At 33.3% G+C, this 17,092-nt stretch overlaps 4 protein-coding genes across 5 annotated transcripts; 2 read left to right on the plus strand and 2 right to left on the minus strand.

The window, feature by feature from the left end:
* The first annotated feature begins 1,544 nt into the window (after positions 1-1,544).
* On the plus strand, positions 1,545-7,598 carry LOC106143133 (chitin deacetylase 1). 2 transcript variants are annotated; one of them, XM_013345140.2, is made up of 5 exons: positions 1,545-1,750; positions 2,742-2,880; positions 4,070-4,182; positions 5,748-5,897; positions 6,071-7,598. In XM_013345140.2, the coding sequence occupies exons 1-5, from the start codon at positions 1,699-1,701 to the stop codon at positions 7,228-7,230; spliced, it is 1,614 nt and encodes a 537-aa protein (XP_013200594.1). In that variant the 5' UTR covers positions 1,545-1,698; the 3' UTR covers positions 7,231-7,598. The 2 variants fall into 2 exon arrangements, with proteins under 2 accessions (XP_013200594.1, XP_013200593.1); XM_013345139.2 differs by lacking the exon at positions 4,070-4,182 and adding an exon at positions 3,780-3,910 and having other exon boundaries at positions 1,549-1,750.
* Positions 7,599-8,700: 1,102 nt separating this feature from the next.
* On the plus strand, positions 8,701-15,023 carry LOC106143134 (endoplasmic reticulum-Golgi intermediate compartment protein 3). Its single transcript, XM_013345141.2, has 8 exons — positions 8,701-9,003; positions 9,288-9,446; positions 9,776-9,912; positions 10,752-10,825; positions 12,387-12,552; positions 12,771-12,960; positions 14,430-14,631; positions 14,746-15,023. Exons 1-8 carry the CDS (start codon positions 8,910-8,912, stop codon positions 14,879-14,881), a joined length of 1,158 nt encoding a protein of 385 aa, XP_013200595.1. The 5' UTR covers positions 8,701-8,909; the 3' UTR covers positions 14,882-15,023.
* On the minus strand, positions 13,363-13,781 carry LOC106143136 (reactive oxygen species modulator 1). Its single transcript, XM_013345143.2, has 2 exons — positions 13,646-13,781; positions 13,363-13,571 (listed from the first exon to the last, which is right to left on the minus strand). Exons 1-2 carry the CDS (start codon positions 13,774-13,776, stop codon positions 13,463-13,465), a joined length of 240 nt encoding a protein of 79 aa, XP_013200597.1. The 5' UTR covers positions 13,777-13,781; the 3' UTR covers positions 13,363-13,462.
* LOC106143135 (transcription termination factor 3, mitochondrial) lies at positions 13,744-16,834 on the minus strand. Its single transcript, XM_013345142.2, has 3 exons — positions 16,314-16,834; positions 15,789-16,003; positions 13,744-15,160 (listed from the first exon to the last, which is right to left on the minus strand). The coding sequence occupies exons 1-3, from the start codon at positions 16,832-16,834 to the stop codon at positions 14,883-14,885; spliced, it is 1,014 nt and encodes a 337-aa protein (XP_013200596.1). The 3' UTR covers positions 13,744-14,882.
* Positions 16,835-17,092: the final 258 nt, after the last annotated feature.

Below are 17,092 nucleotides of genomic sequence, written 5' to 3' on the forward strand. Positions count from 1 at the left end.
TAACTCAATGATGAATATTACTTATTATGAAGAAAAATAATTGTTTTTTTAATCCGTAAAAAATAATTTGAAATATACATACTTAAGAAGATATGTACCTACACGAATTATATAAAGACTTCATGTTTACTTGGTCAAATTATTATTTAAGCCTGATAACCTTGACTTTTGACAAATGAATAGTACTAAGCACCAGCTGATAGACCTTCCCTCTTCGTCTTTAATGTTGTAACCTTTGAATACGTTAACATTTTCACAGAATCTCTTACGTTTCGAAATAAATTAAGTAGGTCCTTTGTTGAATATTATGTGGTGAATTTCATAGTCATGTGTGTATACAATTTAGTGATGCGACAAAACATTAATTTAACTATGTTCATTGGAAGTTCTGAACTTGACATATTACAGTAATAACCCTCATCGTAAGCTTTGGCTACAAACCTTCGTCTAGATTAACTTTTCACAGCATGTGAAACATGTAAGATCTGCTTTATTTTAATTTTATTTTAAGCTTATGGTTATTGCTTTTGATCTGCAGTAGCCTCGTAGATTTGAAGTGATCATGCGACATAATTAATCATTTATTTATGTATAAAATTCAACATCATTTTAATATATTAATATGTGTTTATACCATAAAATAATATATTAATACTATCTATAAATACATTATATATTAAATTATACAAAAAAATATTATGTTTGTGTTTATACTTTTAACACTTAATATTAAAGGCCTAAAATTCTTTCTGTATCCACCTTTATATGACATTGACATGAAATATAAAAAAACTGGTTCATCTGATATTAATCGAAAGTGAGTTCCCGCCGGACGAGTATGTTAACAAGGGTTTAATATAAAGAATCTTTACTATTTTAATATTTAAAGAGATATACCTGATTTTATAAGAATAATTAAGTGCGTCGAATAGTAATAGAATAAACATAATTTCAGGAATTTACCAAACAACATGCATGATTTATTTTAGAACTTCAATTTTTTTATATAAAGACTTATATTATCATTGGATATTGCACTTTTACAGATGAAAAGAGATGTTAACAATAATTGAATTAGGTTATTTGTGTAGCTCTTCAGTTCTTAATTTTCAGTTTTCCCTACGACTGATTTTTTTGTGAGTTATGTTTTACAGTAACTTAGAAATTATCACACATCTTAATCGGTAAGGTCGTAACGATCCACAATACAACCTTGCTAAGAATACCTGAAACATTGCATACCCAAGCACGGATTTTGTGTCAGTTGTGTTGTGTGATTTTTCACTTCTTCCTTTGGGCTAGCTTTGTGCGTAGGCACTGTCATCGTGTTATGATGAAAGTTTAATTAAATTTATTGGTTATTAGTCGCCTATGTCAAATATCTAAGCGATTGATTATGACTATTGTGAAATTACAACGCATTAATTAAAGGGCAATAATCATTACATTTTTTGTTAATCGCTACAAGTCGTCATCGTCATAAATACTTATAGTTACTAAAGCTGTGTGCCTGGAGTGCAAAGGTTCATATTGTTAAAAGGCGTGGTATGTACAGGACGGCTGTATAGTATCAGTCGCAGGCTTGGTGTTGGATCGTAACGCGATTTGCCTGGTTATATAAAGGCGAAGAGGGGCATTGGAGACCTCTTGCACTTTCTTGGTAGCGCGCGACGGTGCGGCCAGTTCTCGCCGAGCACCATGGCTCGACGCGCGTTCTTGTGTCTTGGTGTTTTATTGCTAGTCTGCTACGGTGAGTACTCTCCCTCTTTCATTTGTTGATTGTAACACTAAAAACAATTATCACTTGTAAAAAAAACCTTCGAAAAACGTCAAAATGGGATAATAAAATAAAAGTCACAATTCGGCACTCCTACATGCAAATTTCGAATTTAACTTAATGAAATATAATAATATCAGCTTTTTTGTCTTGACCGTGGCTATATTTCATATTATCAAACTTCATAATGTAGCATCATTGTAAAATTTGATTATATTTTTCACAGCAAAAATTGTTGGGGATATTAAGAAATGGTTTTAAGTTTAGAAATATTAAACGAAGATTTGTATAAATAAGTACACCTATTTAATACTTTTGGATACTTACCAGTACTTTGTTAAAGTGCTTAACTTTTTTCAAATTTTGCTTTAAGTACTTACATGAAGTAGAATAGGTCACATATTTGATTTATAAAAATTTATTTTAAAAGCACATTTAAATATATTTTATAAATAAAAACTCAAATACTGATTTATCTTTACCGCCAGCTACCTACGTGGCTGGTTTTACTTGGGCTGTGTTGACCTCGATTTCTTTTCGTCGATTTAACTTTCAATGCTGACTTATTCTGCTTAAATTAAATTCTATAAAAAGATATAATAGGTAATGGGGTGAATGTTTAGTGAAAATGTTTGGGTAACTAAATGGTTAAACGAAATTTTGGGATTATCTACTTATTTAATTATTATCAATAGCCCAGGGGCACTTAATATATAAAGTTTTGTAAAATAATGTATATTTTTATAAGTACGAACACATACTCGTACCTAAAACTCGAGCGGCATTCGGCGCCGCAATAAAACGGTACCACATTCCATTACTGCTACGGTGTTGTAACCACCGCTTACGTTGACTCGAGTTACCTAATAAATATGCTAAGACAGAACTTCGTTTATATGACTGAACAAAAGATAGCCACGTTAAGTGGTTTACTTTATGTGTAACCAAGAAGTTGTTGATGCAGTGAGCAGCGAGACACGAGTGAAGCGGCAAGAGGACGACCCAGCAGGAGATGACGTGAACGCAGAACAGCTATGCGAGGGCCGCCCCGCTGACGAATATTTCCGTCTCACCACGGAGGGAGACTGCCGAGATGTTGTCAGGTATCAAACACGTACAAAATTTTCTTATTCTACCAGATATTTTACTTAACATGCCATACATTTAGAAACTGCATTGAAAACTTGTTAGAAGGCAAGTTTGCAGTCATTTCTATGTAATCACAGGAGCAAGTTAAATGACTAGCCCACATTGTGAAATCGCTCGGAAATCATAATAAACAAAATTAATATATCTTAGTTTTTAACTTTGCCTTTGTCCACTTAAATATCTAATGTACTCCTTAGCTTGACTTGTTTTTTTTTCTCATAAATATGCAACAAAATGGCCGTGAGTGAACACAGTCACAGCCACGGCATGAATAAGGATAGATAAATTATAATGTAAATTAGGTTTTATTCGTGAACAAAAATAGGTTTCAATGGTTTTTTTACATTCTAATATGCTACCACTTTTTACTTATATTCACCACAGAAGCTTATATACTAGCAATTTCTGTGCCTTTGGTCAAAAATTATTAAGAGTCACACTTTAATATTAATAAGTACTTAACTACTTTTATGTATGCAAGTATGTGCCATGTGGTTCCCGGCACTTTAGCATATAAATACTCCATATGTCGTAAAAGGCGACTAAGAGAATGGCTAATAAACTTGAAATTCTTCTTATAGGCGATGGACTAGTCAGAATTTTAATTTCAATTCCATCATTAAGCCATAAAGCTAAATGTGATCTTTCAGTCTTTTTAAATATCTATATCTTTTGCGGTATGTAAAGTCATCATATTTGTAATATGATGAGTTTCCAATATACCTTATATGTAGTAGTTTTATTATCGTTACGACTTGCATGATGAATAATTATTGGGAGCAAGTGTCGTCCGCCCACGCCGGACGGCGTTGAGGCGGCCCACTATAAGGGCTGAGAGTATGGCTGTGTGCAGGTGCGACCAGGGCGGCGAGAACGGCGTCACTAGGCTCGCCTCAGTGCGCTGTCCCGGTGGTCTCGCCTTCGATATCGACCGACAAACCTGTGACTGGAAAACACACGTTAAGAATTGCGATAAAATAGAAAGTAAGTTCCTAACATCACGGGAAGTGTTTATGCGGAGGGCTGCACTTCCGTCCCGGAAATGATCGAATGTGAGAAAAATCGAGAGACAGACGACGGCCTTCCGGATTTCCACTTCCCGTTTATAAACATTAATTTTAATTACATTTCTTGTCAACGCAGGTGCACTAGGTCAGGTCTTAAACAGATCACTTGCCCGTCTGGACTGGCTTTCGATCTCGATAAACAAACCTGCGACTGGAAGGGTAAAGTGACCAACTGTGACAAAGTCGAGAGTAAGTGCCGTATCAGAGCTATTCGCGCGTAGCGAGCAATGGGCTTGGGTGAAGGGGCCGCGTCGCACTGTAGATTACCTCTAGGTGTATTGCATGAGGCCCCGGACTGGGAGCGGCCCGCACTGGTCCGATCCGATGGTTACGCTTTAACATTCCTTCAATACATTTTATCATAGTTAATTTTATTATTGTTTTAAAAAAAATATGTTGAATATTATGATCGTTTATGTAAAATATGAAGAACAAAAATACCGATAATAAAGATATTTTGACATTTCATTCTCATTGAAAAAAAGATATAATTATTAATTAAAAGATATAATTAAGTTACACAATACTTTTCAAAAAGATAAGAATAATAATAAGATCTGATATTATTACAAGTTTGCCTATAAAAAAAATTTAACAAATTCGAAGTAGGTATATTCTAATGGCAAAGAATACTTGATTTAGGTGTAATGTGTAAAGCGAAATGAAAATAAGTTATCATTGTTTAACTTTTATATACCTACAATCAACAATACCAGAATATCTCCCTATTTCTAAATGATGATTTTATTAGGTACCTACATCCAATGATAATTTTGATTAACATACTAGGTAGGTACTGATGCACTCAGCTGTACAAAGCGTATATATAGTATTTGTTACAAGAACACAACAACACACATTTCTGTTACTATGTAAGTCCGATTAAAATTAGTACAAATATTGATTAGGTTAGTAAAGAATAGTGAACCATTTTCCTATAAATTTTAAAAACCGTTCAGTATCCTTTACCGAACATTTAAAATATTTGTTCATTATAATTGGATTTTATTTACAAACTAACTACTTTAATTCTTTCTTAATAACTACCTGCTAACCACGCTTCTGCTTCACTTTTCTAATAACTTATATCTAACAATATTTAATTCAGATTTTGAGGTTTACTCGGCTTACTTACTATTTATTATTCACTATATTTAACGGTCACCAAATGTATTATACACATAATATTTCACAAACTGCAATTAAAACTTTTTGGTTACTTAAATTTATTGTATTAACTGTAAATAACCCATATCTATCATTAGATATCTTCTCAAAGTACAGTTAATAAGCATTCTTGCACAGCAATGTAAATATTACATTAATATTTTTCCGTAAGACCACAATCACAGCAAAGTGATTGTGGTTTGTGTTATCTTTTTATTAGGTGTTTAACATTCTGTTTATTCATCAATACCAACAGTTATCAAAATCTAATTTTTATCCTAATTACAATAAATCAGTCAATCGCCTCCAGTACCTTCGCCATTTCTATAGTGACTTTATGTCGTCATGATATCTACTTCTTTCCTCATATTCCATACTTAATCTTCTTGTTACCCAATACTGTTAACAGTGTCATTATCTCCTGCTTTGCCAAATACTTCTTTTTTCTCCGTTCTTGGCCCACTGGCACAACACATTCACAATTATTAAATCACACAGACAATACATAGATATTAAAATTAATCCGCTCACCTGCGAAAAATGACATATTTTACCTCAATAATTAACAACTTCTATTTACTTTACAGAACCAAGAAAGGTTCTTCCTATTCTCAAGACTGATGAGCCAATTTGCCCAGAAGGAAAATTAGCTTGTGGAAGTGGAGATTGTATCGAAAAAGAGTTGTTCTGCAACGGAAAGCCAGACTGCCAAGATGAGTCCGACGAAAATGCTTGCAGTAAGTAATTTATATTCCTTTCATGACAGAGTTTTACATAAATAATATTGTTTTTATACATGGGATGGCTTCATTATCATCTACAAACAAAGAATATTCTCATTTAATGATATTTTATTTCTAACCACAAATTATTTTTAATACACACAACTAAACGTATTTTTATCTTCCAGCCGTTGATGTAGACCCTAACAGAGCACCCGACTGTGATCCCAACCAATGTACGCTCCCCGACTGCTTCTGCTCTGCCGATGGTACTCGTATTCCTGGAGGGATAGAGCCCAATCAAGTGCCCCAAATGATCACGATTACTTTTAACGGCGCTGTAAATGTAGACAATATTGATTTATATGACCAAATTTTCAACGGTAATCGACACAATCCTAATGGTTGCCAGATTCGTGGCACTTTCTTTGTGTCACATAAGTATACCAATTATGCAGCTGTCCAAGAATTACATCGTAAAGGACATGAAATTTCTGTGTTCTCAATTACTCATAAAGATGATCCACAATACTGGACCAGTGGTACCTATGATGACTGGTTAGCTGAAATGGCCGGTGCTCGACTCATTATGGAACGATTTGCAAACATTACCGATTCTTCAATCATCGGTGTTCGCGCTCCTTACCTTCGCGTAGGTGGAAACAAGCAATTTGAAATGATGGCGGACCAGTACTTTGTTTATGATGCCTCAATCACTGCACCCCTAAGCCGTGTTCCAATTTGGCCTTATACTCTTTACTTCCGTATGCCACATAAATGCAATGGAAATGCCCACAACTGCCCTTCGAGGAGTCACCCTGTTTGGGAAATGGTTATGAATGAATTAGACAGAAGAGATGACCCGACATTCGATGAATCCTTACCAGGTTGCCACGTGGTGGACTCGTGCTCCAATATCCAGACCGGAGAACAGTTCGGTCGCCTTCTACGTCACAACTTCAATCGCCACTACACAACCAACCGTGCTCCACTTGGTCTTCATTTCCACGCTTCATGGTTGAAATCCAAAAAGGAATTCAGAGACGAACTGATTAAATTTATAGAAGAAATGCTCGAGAAAAATGATGTATATTTCACTTCACTCATTCAGGTTATCCAGTGGATGCAAAATCCCACAGAGCTTTCATCTTTAAGAGACTTCCAAGAATGGAAGCAAGAAAAATGTGATGTTAAGGGACAACCTTTCTGTTCTTTACCAAATGCTTGTCCCCTGACCACTCGAGAATTACCTGGTGAAACTTTACGTCTATTTACTTGTATGGAATGCCCAGCCCATTATCCATGGATATTAGATCCTACAGGAGAAGGTTTTAACACCAAGAAGTGATCTCTTAAGTTATATTATAAAGACTGTAAACACATGTAAATAATACTCAGTAATATTATTCAATTCATTTTTGTGGCAAGATGAGACCAACATCTGCAAAAAACTTTCGTCCCTCATGTGACGATATAGACCTCGTATAAATTTACCTATGTACAGAATAAAATTCAGATCAGCACACTTGACTAGCGCAATAATTTTATTCTAAGTTATATAGCTGACGGCTCCATGTGTCATTGGGAAATAAGGTACTTGAACATGCCTTTATCAACGAAAATTCTACATAAAAGTTATAAATAAGTATAAATTTAGGTTACTATGAAACTTTATGAAATTATTTTTTTAATAATAAAATAAATACCTAATATAAATCCTGTTTCATTATATGTAAACACGCCCATTTGTGCCTTTGGTGACGCTCTTGCTCCTGTGCTTCCATCATCCGTGTCTTACGCTCACGACAAACTTTTCAGCTTTGCTATAATACTGTTTAAAGCTTCATATGAAGGATTTATAAGTATTTTTTTTTTCATTTTATAAAATATTTAATAAAAAAATATTTAGATCTGACAATCTAGTCTGCACCAAATTTCATCAAAATCGCTTAGTAGTATTTTAGTTAGGTGTTACAAAAATACATATGTTCTCGCTGTTACCTATTCATTCTTCTTCCTCTTCGACTAAAATTCTTGTTACAATACTTACCTTTGTAGAGATTAACCCGGAGATTAACCAACTTCAAAAAAGGAGGAGGTCCTCAATTCGACCGATTTCTATTTACAAAAATGAACACAATGCTCTGTAGTTAAGTCAATAATGATATAATGGCCAAGGAGGCCTTTGCCATTTGGCAAAGCAAAGGCAATTTATGACTGGCCGTTGAACATTCTTTATAATGTCACATACATATATATAGTCACCTCTATGTCCCTTGCAGGGTAGACAGAGCCAACAGTCTTGAAGAGACTGATAGGCCACGTTGAGCGGTTTGGCATTATGATGGAATTGAGATTCAAGTAGTGACTGGTTGTTAGCCCATCGCCTTCAAGAAGAATCCCAAGCTTATAAGCCTATCCCTTAGTCGCCTTTTACGACATCCATGGGCAAGAGATGGAGTGGTCCTAGTCTTTTTTCTTTTGGTGCTGGAAACCACACGAATTTATAATGTTAGTGGGTACAAGTCAACGCCCAAGTCGCAACATGAACTATATTAATCAAGAAATAGCAGTAAGGAACCACTTGGCACGACTTTGTAATTTTCTCATTTATATCACAAAAAAACAATCCTTTTAATTGTACCTACGTATCTAAAAAAAGTATATAGACGATTATGTGCTTTTATTCATCTTATTGATGGTGAATATAAATCGGAATAATGTGCCTTATTTTCCTACGTCGTGCCTTGGACAGGAATAGTATTTAAAATAAAACATTTGTCAATAAACGTCAATCAATGTCAATTCTACACAATTTTTGCTGGCTAGTTGTTCTAGTTGAGCATTTTATTTTTATTTTATTTAAGAAAAAATTTTTAGGTTTGTTATCAGCCGGTTTTAGTAAATATTATTTAATTGGTGTTTTGCCATGTACAAAGTTTTACACTTCTACATAAAATAAAAACCGTAACTACAGTTCAGCTTATAATTATTCCATAAACCGACTAAAATTTCATGTAATTAAGAATGTCTTCGCAATTAATTGATAAGTTTAAACAATTAGATGCATATGCTAAAACTTTGGACGATTTTAGAGTTAAAACCGCCACTGGGGCAGCAAGTAAGTACCAAAAATATCAATATTTATTTATTACCAACATCAAACTCGCAACTAAAGGTCCCTATGTTTAAGTTAAGTACTGGAAGAATACTGCTACACAATCTGTGCTCATAAACGACGCAACGAATATCGGTGTGATATACCTACAAATGATACTGCAGAGTCTACAATACTTACTATGATCTACTTTGTGCACAATCACACTTAATTTATGTTTAAGCCAAGTCAAAAAAAGGTGACTGTGTTTACAACTATTTAAATTGCAGAAATAAACTTTTTTTCAGTAACTGTATCAGGAGCACTTATAATGATATTATTATTCTTGTCAGAATTATACACCTACATGTCTCCTAATATATCAGAGGAACTATTTGTAGATACATCAAGAGGACATAAACTGCGAATTAACTTTGATATTGTTATACCAACTATTTCTTGCAACTGTAAGTAACATATTTATAATTCAGCACCTGCACCATGGCGTAGAACGAGAACACTTCTACCTCAGTCTGTTTTACATCATAATATTTTTATAATGATGTGAAATCAGACTGATCAGATGTCTGTTTTGCTTTTGCAAAACAGGCATTATTTTATGGTAATTGGGTTTTTAATGCTGGTTAGACATAAAAAGCCCACCCACCCAGACTCCCAAATTTTTAATAAGAATTAAAACAAATTTTATTCATTATTGGAAATGTATCTTGATAATGATCAAACTGATTGTTTCTTACCAAAATGAAATGTTTAAGAAAATATGTTTCTGTTATAGATTTAGTACTTGATGCCATGGATTCATCTGGAGAACAACACTTACAAATGGATCATAATATTCACAAAAGAAGATTAGACTTGGAAGGAAATCCTATTGAAGAACCAAAAAAACAAGAAATTGCTCTAAGTTCCACGGTAATATGTTTTTCATTGGACTAATTTTTTTTGTCCTATTTTAGTTTGGCATAACGAGTTAAGCATACTATTTTTTGTCATAATAGTTTTTTGGCATAATTGGTTAATAATACTATTTCAAAAGGCATAAATATAGTTTAGACTTATTTATTTTTTGCGTGGAGCAGATGTAGTGTAATGCGCTATAAGGCGAGTACTTCTTAGGTTAGGTTATACTAATAGTAGGTATGCTTAAAGAAATATGCCTATAAAGTTATGCCAAATAATATTATGCGTAACAATTATTAGGCTAAACAAAGGTATGCCATGTAAAATTAAGACACAAAATTTTATACTAATAGATAGAGAACCGTTTTTTTTACTACCTTGTATTACAAAATTGATTGTATATTTGAAATACAGATAAATGCTACATTAAAATTAAGCAGAAAAGCACATAATAGCATGCAGTTCGTAAACCGTGTGTGAAAGGTGTGTGCTTGAATATTTTAAAAACTGTTACAAAATATTATGCATGTGCAGTACCTGGACCTGCAAGGTATAGCACCCAGCAAATAAGTAGATCCTAGAATTTTATAGGTCCGGGATGCGCAGTAGCAATCTGTCATATAAAAACCTTCTGCACAGTGTCCATTTAGATAAGAATTTTGTTCAACTTTCATGCCGAGCAGTATATCTTCAAATTAGACCTATTTATTAAGATTTTTTAATTTTCCATACTGCATACATATTTACTGCATTGTCAAGAATACTAGTATAGATATGATACATAAATATACATTTATATACAAATCTAATGCATTTCATGCAATCAAATATAACTGTTTTCTGTTTTCAAGGTAAAATTAAATAATACTGCAATAGCCAAAGTAACATGTGGGAGTTGCTATGGAGCAGCATTTAATGAATCTCAGTAAGTGGCTCCTTATATTTTTGTTACATATATCTTAAATGATATTTACTATGAATCCAAAGATGTTCATTTTGCATTTTTTTAAATTAAAATACCTAGTAGCTCATTCCTTTGTAAAACAATCATTAACCTTCCTCATCAATGACTTATTTCTGTTTCATTATGTAACATCTACGAGGGTCAAACTGAAAGTTTTTAGAAAATCAAAAACTGAGCATTCTACTATAATATTAGTTTAATTATATCTTTTCAAAATAGTGTCCCTTTACGTCAATACATCGCTGCATCCGATGGAACCATTGGGAGAAGCACCTTGCCCACTCTTCCTTAGGTGTCTCTTCGACGGCCCTTTCAAACGCAGCGACTGCTTTCTCAGCGTTCACAAATCGTTTACCGCAAAGTTTTTCTTTTATTTTGGGGAATAAATAGAAATCAACAAGGTGCAAGGTCGGAGCTGTATGGCGGGTGACCCAATAATTCCACATTTGATGTCTCTAAAAAGTCGATAGTTCGCCTGGCGGTGTGCGCCGAGGCGTTGTCGTGACGAAGGAGGGTTCTGCTGCGAGGTCGTTTCTCCCGAACTTTTTCATAGACAAGTGGCAAACAAATATTGATGTACCACTTTGCATTAACTGTTTTTTGATCCTCTTAAACAATTGTTGCGTAATGGCCTGTCCTTCCGAAGAACGAAGCCACCATCTTTTTTTTCACACTTCTACCTCTCTTCACTTTTGTGGCCAACTCCTCGAACGGAAACACCCACTGGGCCGACTGCCTTTTTGTTTCTGGATCATAACAATAAATCCAGCTTTCGTCACCCATAACTATGTCGAATACGGCATTTGAGTCACCTCCGTTAAATTTTTCATCATCATATCACGGCACCAATTAACACGACGGAGTTTTTGGGCCTCAGTCAAATTATGGGGTATCCACCGGGCACAAAGCTTCCTGACCTCTAAATGTTCATGGAGGATTTTATGGATTTGGCTGATACCAATGCCTAGATTTGTCCGAATCTGCTGATAGGTAACTCTTTTGTCAGCCTCTATCATACGCCGCACAACACTGATGTTTTCTTCAGTCGTCGCCGTAGAAGGCCGTCCCTCACGCAGATTATCGGTGAGATTAGACCGACCACGCTTAAATTCATTGAACCAGTTGTAAACAGTGGCACGAGATGGGGCTTCATTATGAAAGGCCAATCGAAGTCTATTGTAACTTTCTTGAGTTAACTTACACCAAAAGTCATAAAAAATCATTGCACTAAAATTTTCTGCCGTTAAATTCTTATTTTTGGCACGAATTATTTCACTTCAAACTCACTTTGCCGCCAAATTGCAAAAACAATGACAATTGAATGAAATTTTAACTCATTATTATTGCTAAAGAGTTCCATTTTTTAAATCCGAATTCATTTTTTATTATATAAATAACAAATGGCCAATTCTAAAAACTTTCAGTGTCGCCACTCGCCAGTCTAGCAGCTTTTTTCCTTTAATAAAAAAAAACTCAATTTATGATTGGACAGAAGGAATATGTAAATTTTTGTTAATAACAGGTGTTGCAATACATGTGAAGAGGTAAAAGAAGCATATAGAATCAGAAGGTGGGCTTTACCAGACTTGGCCACTATAGAACAATGTAAAGATGATGAATCTATAGAGATAACAAATTCAGCTTTGAAAGAAGGGTGTCAAATATATGGCTACATGGAAGTTAACAGGGTAAATTGCTTTTGTTTTCTGGGACTTACAGGGCCATCTGTAAATATGTTGAGTATCTTGGGCACGCAATAATTGGGCAGCTCTTGGGAGGATTTATGGTTAGAAATGCTTATTGAGAATGGATGACTTTCATAGTCACTTTCATTCCTTTAGAATAGTAAAGATGCTTCTGCTGGCTTATTGAAAGAACTTGTAAAACTAGATTAATTACTTTTTAGGTTGGTGGAAGCTTTCACATAGCACCAGGCAAAAGTTTTACAATCAACCATGTACATGTGCATGATGTACAACCTTACTCATCTTCAGTATTTAATACTACACATATTATTCGTCATTTATCATTTGGAAGTGATATTGAAAGTGGTAACACTGCTCCGTTGGATGGAGTGGTTGGATTAGCTAAAGAAGGTAAACATAGTATCCAAGTAAAATATTAATTATTTGAAATAATAAATTTGAAATTTTTGTAGACTTATATAATAACAAGAACCAAAAAGATTTGCTATGTTACATGAGATTATATAAAAATATATGACTAAAACTCAATAAGCCTAAACTATGAAAATATTCAAGTATTAGTATCACTTGTATTCTGCATATTAGGTATCTACCCAATTTGAGATAAAAATCACTAGAGGGCACCTGCAGCTCTGTTCGCATAAAACAAAAAATCCTATTTACTTCAGTTCCTGTGAGAATATATAATATACCAGTTAATTTTTGAAAATTCAAGATTATAATATGTGGTAATTGTGAATTATTATTGTGGTGTTGTATGAGATATAAAACTATTTAATAATACAACTATAATACACACATTGATTAAACTATTTTATTTTAATTTGTTAAGGCTACATAATAATATTAAGTAATTTATATACAAAGAAAATATTTCAACATTATTACTACATCAACAACGAATGCCTGTTCCGATAGCCATGAATGTGCCAAAAGTTCCTCCGCCTTGAAGCATTACTTTTCCCACCGAATGCACTAGTTCACGTCCTCTAGCTCCGTATCTGTAATCGAATATTAAATTAAACAAAACTTAATTTGACAATAATAATAGTACAGAATTGACCCAAAAAATAACCTTAGAGCAGTAAAACCGCCAAAAAGACCCCCACTCGCCATGCCAACACAGAATCCTATCATGAATCCCATTTTCATTTTGTCAAAACAAGAGGGGCCTTGATTTTGATACATTCCACCTGGGACCGGCATCTTAATTTTGATATTACTGAGTTGTTTTTTTTTATAAAGATTAACTTTATTTTATAATTCGCTTGTTTTGTTCTCAATCTTTCCCGTAGCTATCTGGAAAGACCCTTTATTTTTTTCTGAATTTTCTGAAATTCCACTTGCTGTCATTCGTGCATGTAATGGTTGATTTATGTCAATGTGACAACGACATTTCCTTTCTTTGTTCTGTATCAATTCTTTAAATGCTGCAAAGAAAACCTCATCTTAAAACCTATTTAAATGTTTTTACCCGCGACTTCGTGAATTGTGCAACTGCATTAGTTTAGTAGGCAAAAAGCAAAAACAGAACACATTTTATTTGTTTATGTATATTTTTGAACTTTAACTCGTTTATAAAAATTGTTTTAGCTGTTTGGCATAACCAAATTTTTCATACAAACTATCAACCCTCAACACAGTGCGGAAGATGATTTAAGAAAACTTAAACTATTTTACATTTGGGTTTCTATTCATATGCCTACTTTTCATCTAAATCAGTCCGGCATAAGTTTAATCTATACTAATATTATGTAGTGTAAAATGTTGGACTTTCGGTTCAGTAGGTAGTTCCAATTAGTAGGTGTGTACGATTTTTACATAACTTTCATACTTTTAATATATACATAAAATTTCAGGTGCAGTGATGTTCCAATATTATTTAAAAATTGTGCCTACAATGTATATAAAATTAGATAAAACAGTTCTGAATACCAATCAATTCTCTGTAACAAGACATCAAAAATCGGTTTCTAACATCAATGCAGAATCGGGTATGCCTGGTGCATTCTTTAGTTATGAACTTTCTCCATTAATGGTAAAATATACTGAAAAAGAAAGGTAAGAAAACAAAATCGTTTTATTATTTATATATATTTCTATTCACTTTGTTCATATATAAGAGCTGCAAAAAATATTGTGCGTATTTAACATTTAGATATCTTTTTTTTTCAGGTCAATAGGTCATTTTGCCACAAATATATGTGCAATAGTTGGTGGAGTTTTTACTGTTGCTGGAATTCTGGATTCACTCTTATACCATTCCCTAAATGCATTTCAAAATAAAATGCTACTTGGAAAAACTGGATAAATTATAGAGTTTTTAGGAAATCATTAAAATCTGAAACACTACATTTTGCATATGTTTTACAAAACTGTATATCTGTGTCTTCAGCTAATGCTATTAAGGGAACATAATTTTCTTTCTTTGAATTGTATTGTGCTCTCCCCAATTTCTCTAAAAAAAGGTGTCTTTGTTTTATTTTGAAGTTTCTACAAAGCAGTACACCAGGATAATTTAGAATGTATTTGTGAGGTATCTTTATTGTATTGTGAATATAGTTGAATCTATGCAATAAATTCTTTTGATCTGAAAAGGAAAAAAAAATATTTATTATTTAAATAAAATATAAATGTGGAAAGATGTAGTCTCTGCCTACCCCTCCGGGAAAAAGGTGTGATTTTAATCATAAATATATGACTGTTATGTTCAAACAAAACAACAGGAGATAAAAATGAGTATTCAATTCTTGAAAACTGATGCTTTAGACTAGCATCAGTTATCTTTAAATTAAAGAAAATCTTGACTTAACAAGGTTCAGTCTTGTGCATTACCCCTACAAGAGAGTAGCTCCTAGAGAGATATGAGTGGAACATTAGTGTTTAATTAGCTGTAGATATGTCTGAAATAAATTATTAGAGAACTCTCTTACAGTAGGAAAATTCTTAAGTAATAATTGGAGCTAAAAATATTGTACATGGACAGAAAGCTTATATATGTGGAACAATGTGTGGCCGAATATATAATCTGTGCAGGTTCATTACTGGTGTGCATGTAGACTCAATACATACTAGAAGCTCTTTAAAGGGACAGAGACATAATTATTTGTATGTGTATGCATGTAAAACTGGCACCCATAAAAGATATCAGATGAAACTGTATCACCATATCTCTCCCAGAAGTAACTTTTAAAATTAAATTATTGCAGCCTTAATACCTATCATCCATAATTTTGGTTTATCAAGAAGTAATCTTTTTATTTCATTGTCGTCAAAACCCATTTCTTCTTTTATTACAAATGAATTGGTTTTAATGTGATGGAGATTATATGTAATCAACTTTGGTTGCTTTGTAGCTAACATTCTGAGGTCACTGCCTGATAACTGAAATTTATCTTGAAAATATCCCAATCTTCTATCAATCCTCTTAGTGCTGAAAGTGTGAAACAGTTTATTAAATAATTGTGAACAAATACTAATGACATTCACATTTCAAACCTATTTGCAAAATCTGTAATAAGGTTTTGCTAAAGATTTAAGAATCCAGTATCCCTCTTACAATTAGGACAAAAGCTTAGTAGATAGATTCCCCTGATAACAGAGTATGGTTTATGATTAATTTTTGAGTTTCTCATACCTGTGTGAATTGATGTATCTTACTAGCAGGTCAAATCAAATCTAACAGGTCAGATACTATAGTTTTACTGCTGTTAAAACATTTTATATAAAAACTGCTTCCATACCTCAGCATAAGCCAAAATGGATTTTTCGAGATTATTCTACTTATTTGGTCATTTGAAAACTGTTTGGACTGTAAATAATTTAATCTCACTTTCAGATCTTCAAGGGCTTCATAAAAAATCATAGGGTTTTTTGTTATAAAACCAGCAATATTTTCAATGCCAGCATAATCTTTTATGAATAAAATATGATTCTTAATGTCATCAAAATTCAGCTTTATAATTTTCTCTGCAATGAAAGGCTTCTTTTCTATTTTGCTCAAATTCACATTAAGATTGATTAAATTTTGTAATGTCTCAGAATGATTTACATATGCAGCCAGATTGAAGGTATTAGGAAGATATGGAGCAATTGTGGACAAGTCTCCATTAACTTTCTGCAGCACATTATTATCAGAATTTTCATGTGATTGCTGTGAATTGAAATGTATTAAAGGAGCATTGCTTGTATGTCTCTGTAACCCTTGTACATTCTTAAAGATATTTTTGGGAAGGTGAATACGTAGAACACTTCTCATTACCATTTTTTGGTAATAATAACCTCTTTTACACCAATGTTTTAGGGTTTCATCTAAAACTGTGTCTTTTTTACACTGTCTTCCTTCATGCGGATTACGGAATCTTTTGAAATGTCCGATCTAGGAATGTGAAAAAAAATCGATTATGGATAAAATCGATTAAAAATCGATTTTTAAAGTAAAAATCGATTTATGAAAAAAATCGATTATTAAGTGTTGATTATATAAGAACTTACTGTTTCTGTTGTTTATTTTTAATGAATG

Source organism: Amyelois transitella, chromosome 2 (genome assembly GCF_032362555.1).
Source record: "Amyelois transitella isolate CPQ chromosome 2, ilAmyTran1.1, whole genome shotgun sequence".
Classification (NCBI taxonomy): Eukaryota; Metazoa; Arthropoda; class Insecta; order Lepidoptera; family Pyralidae; genus Amyelois; species Amyelois transitella.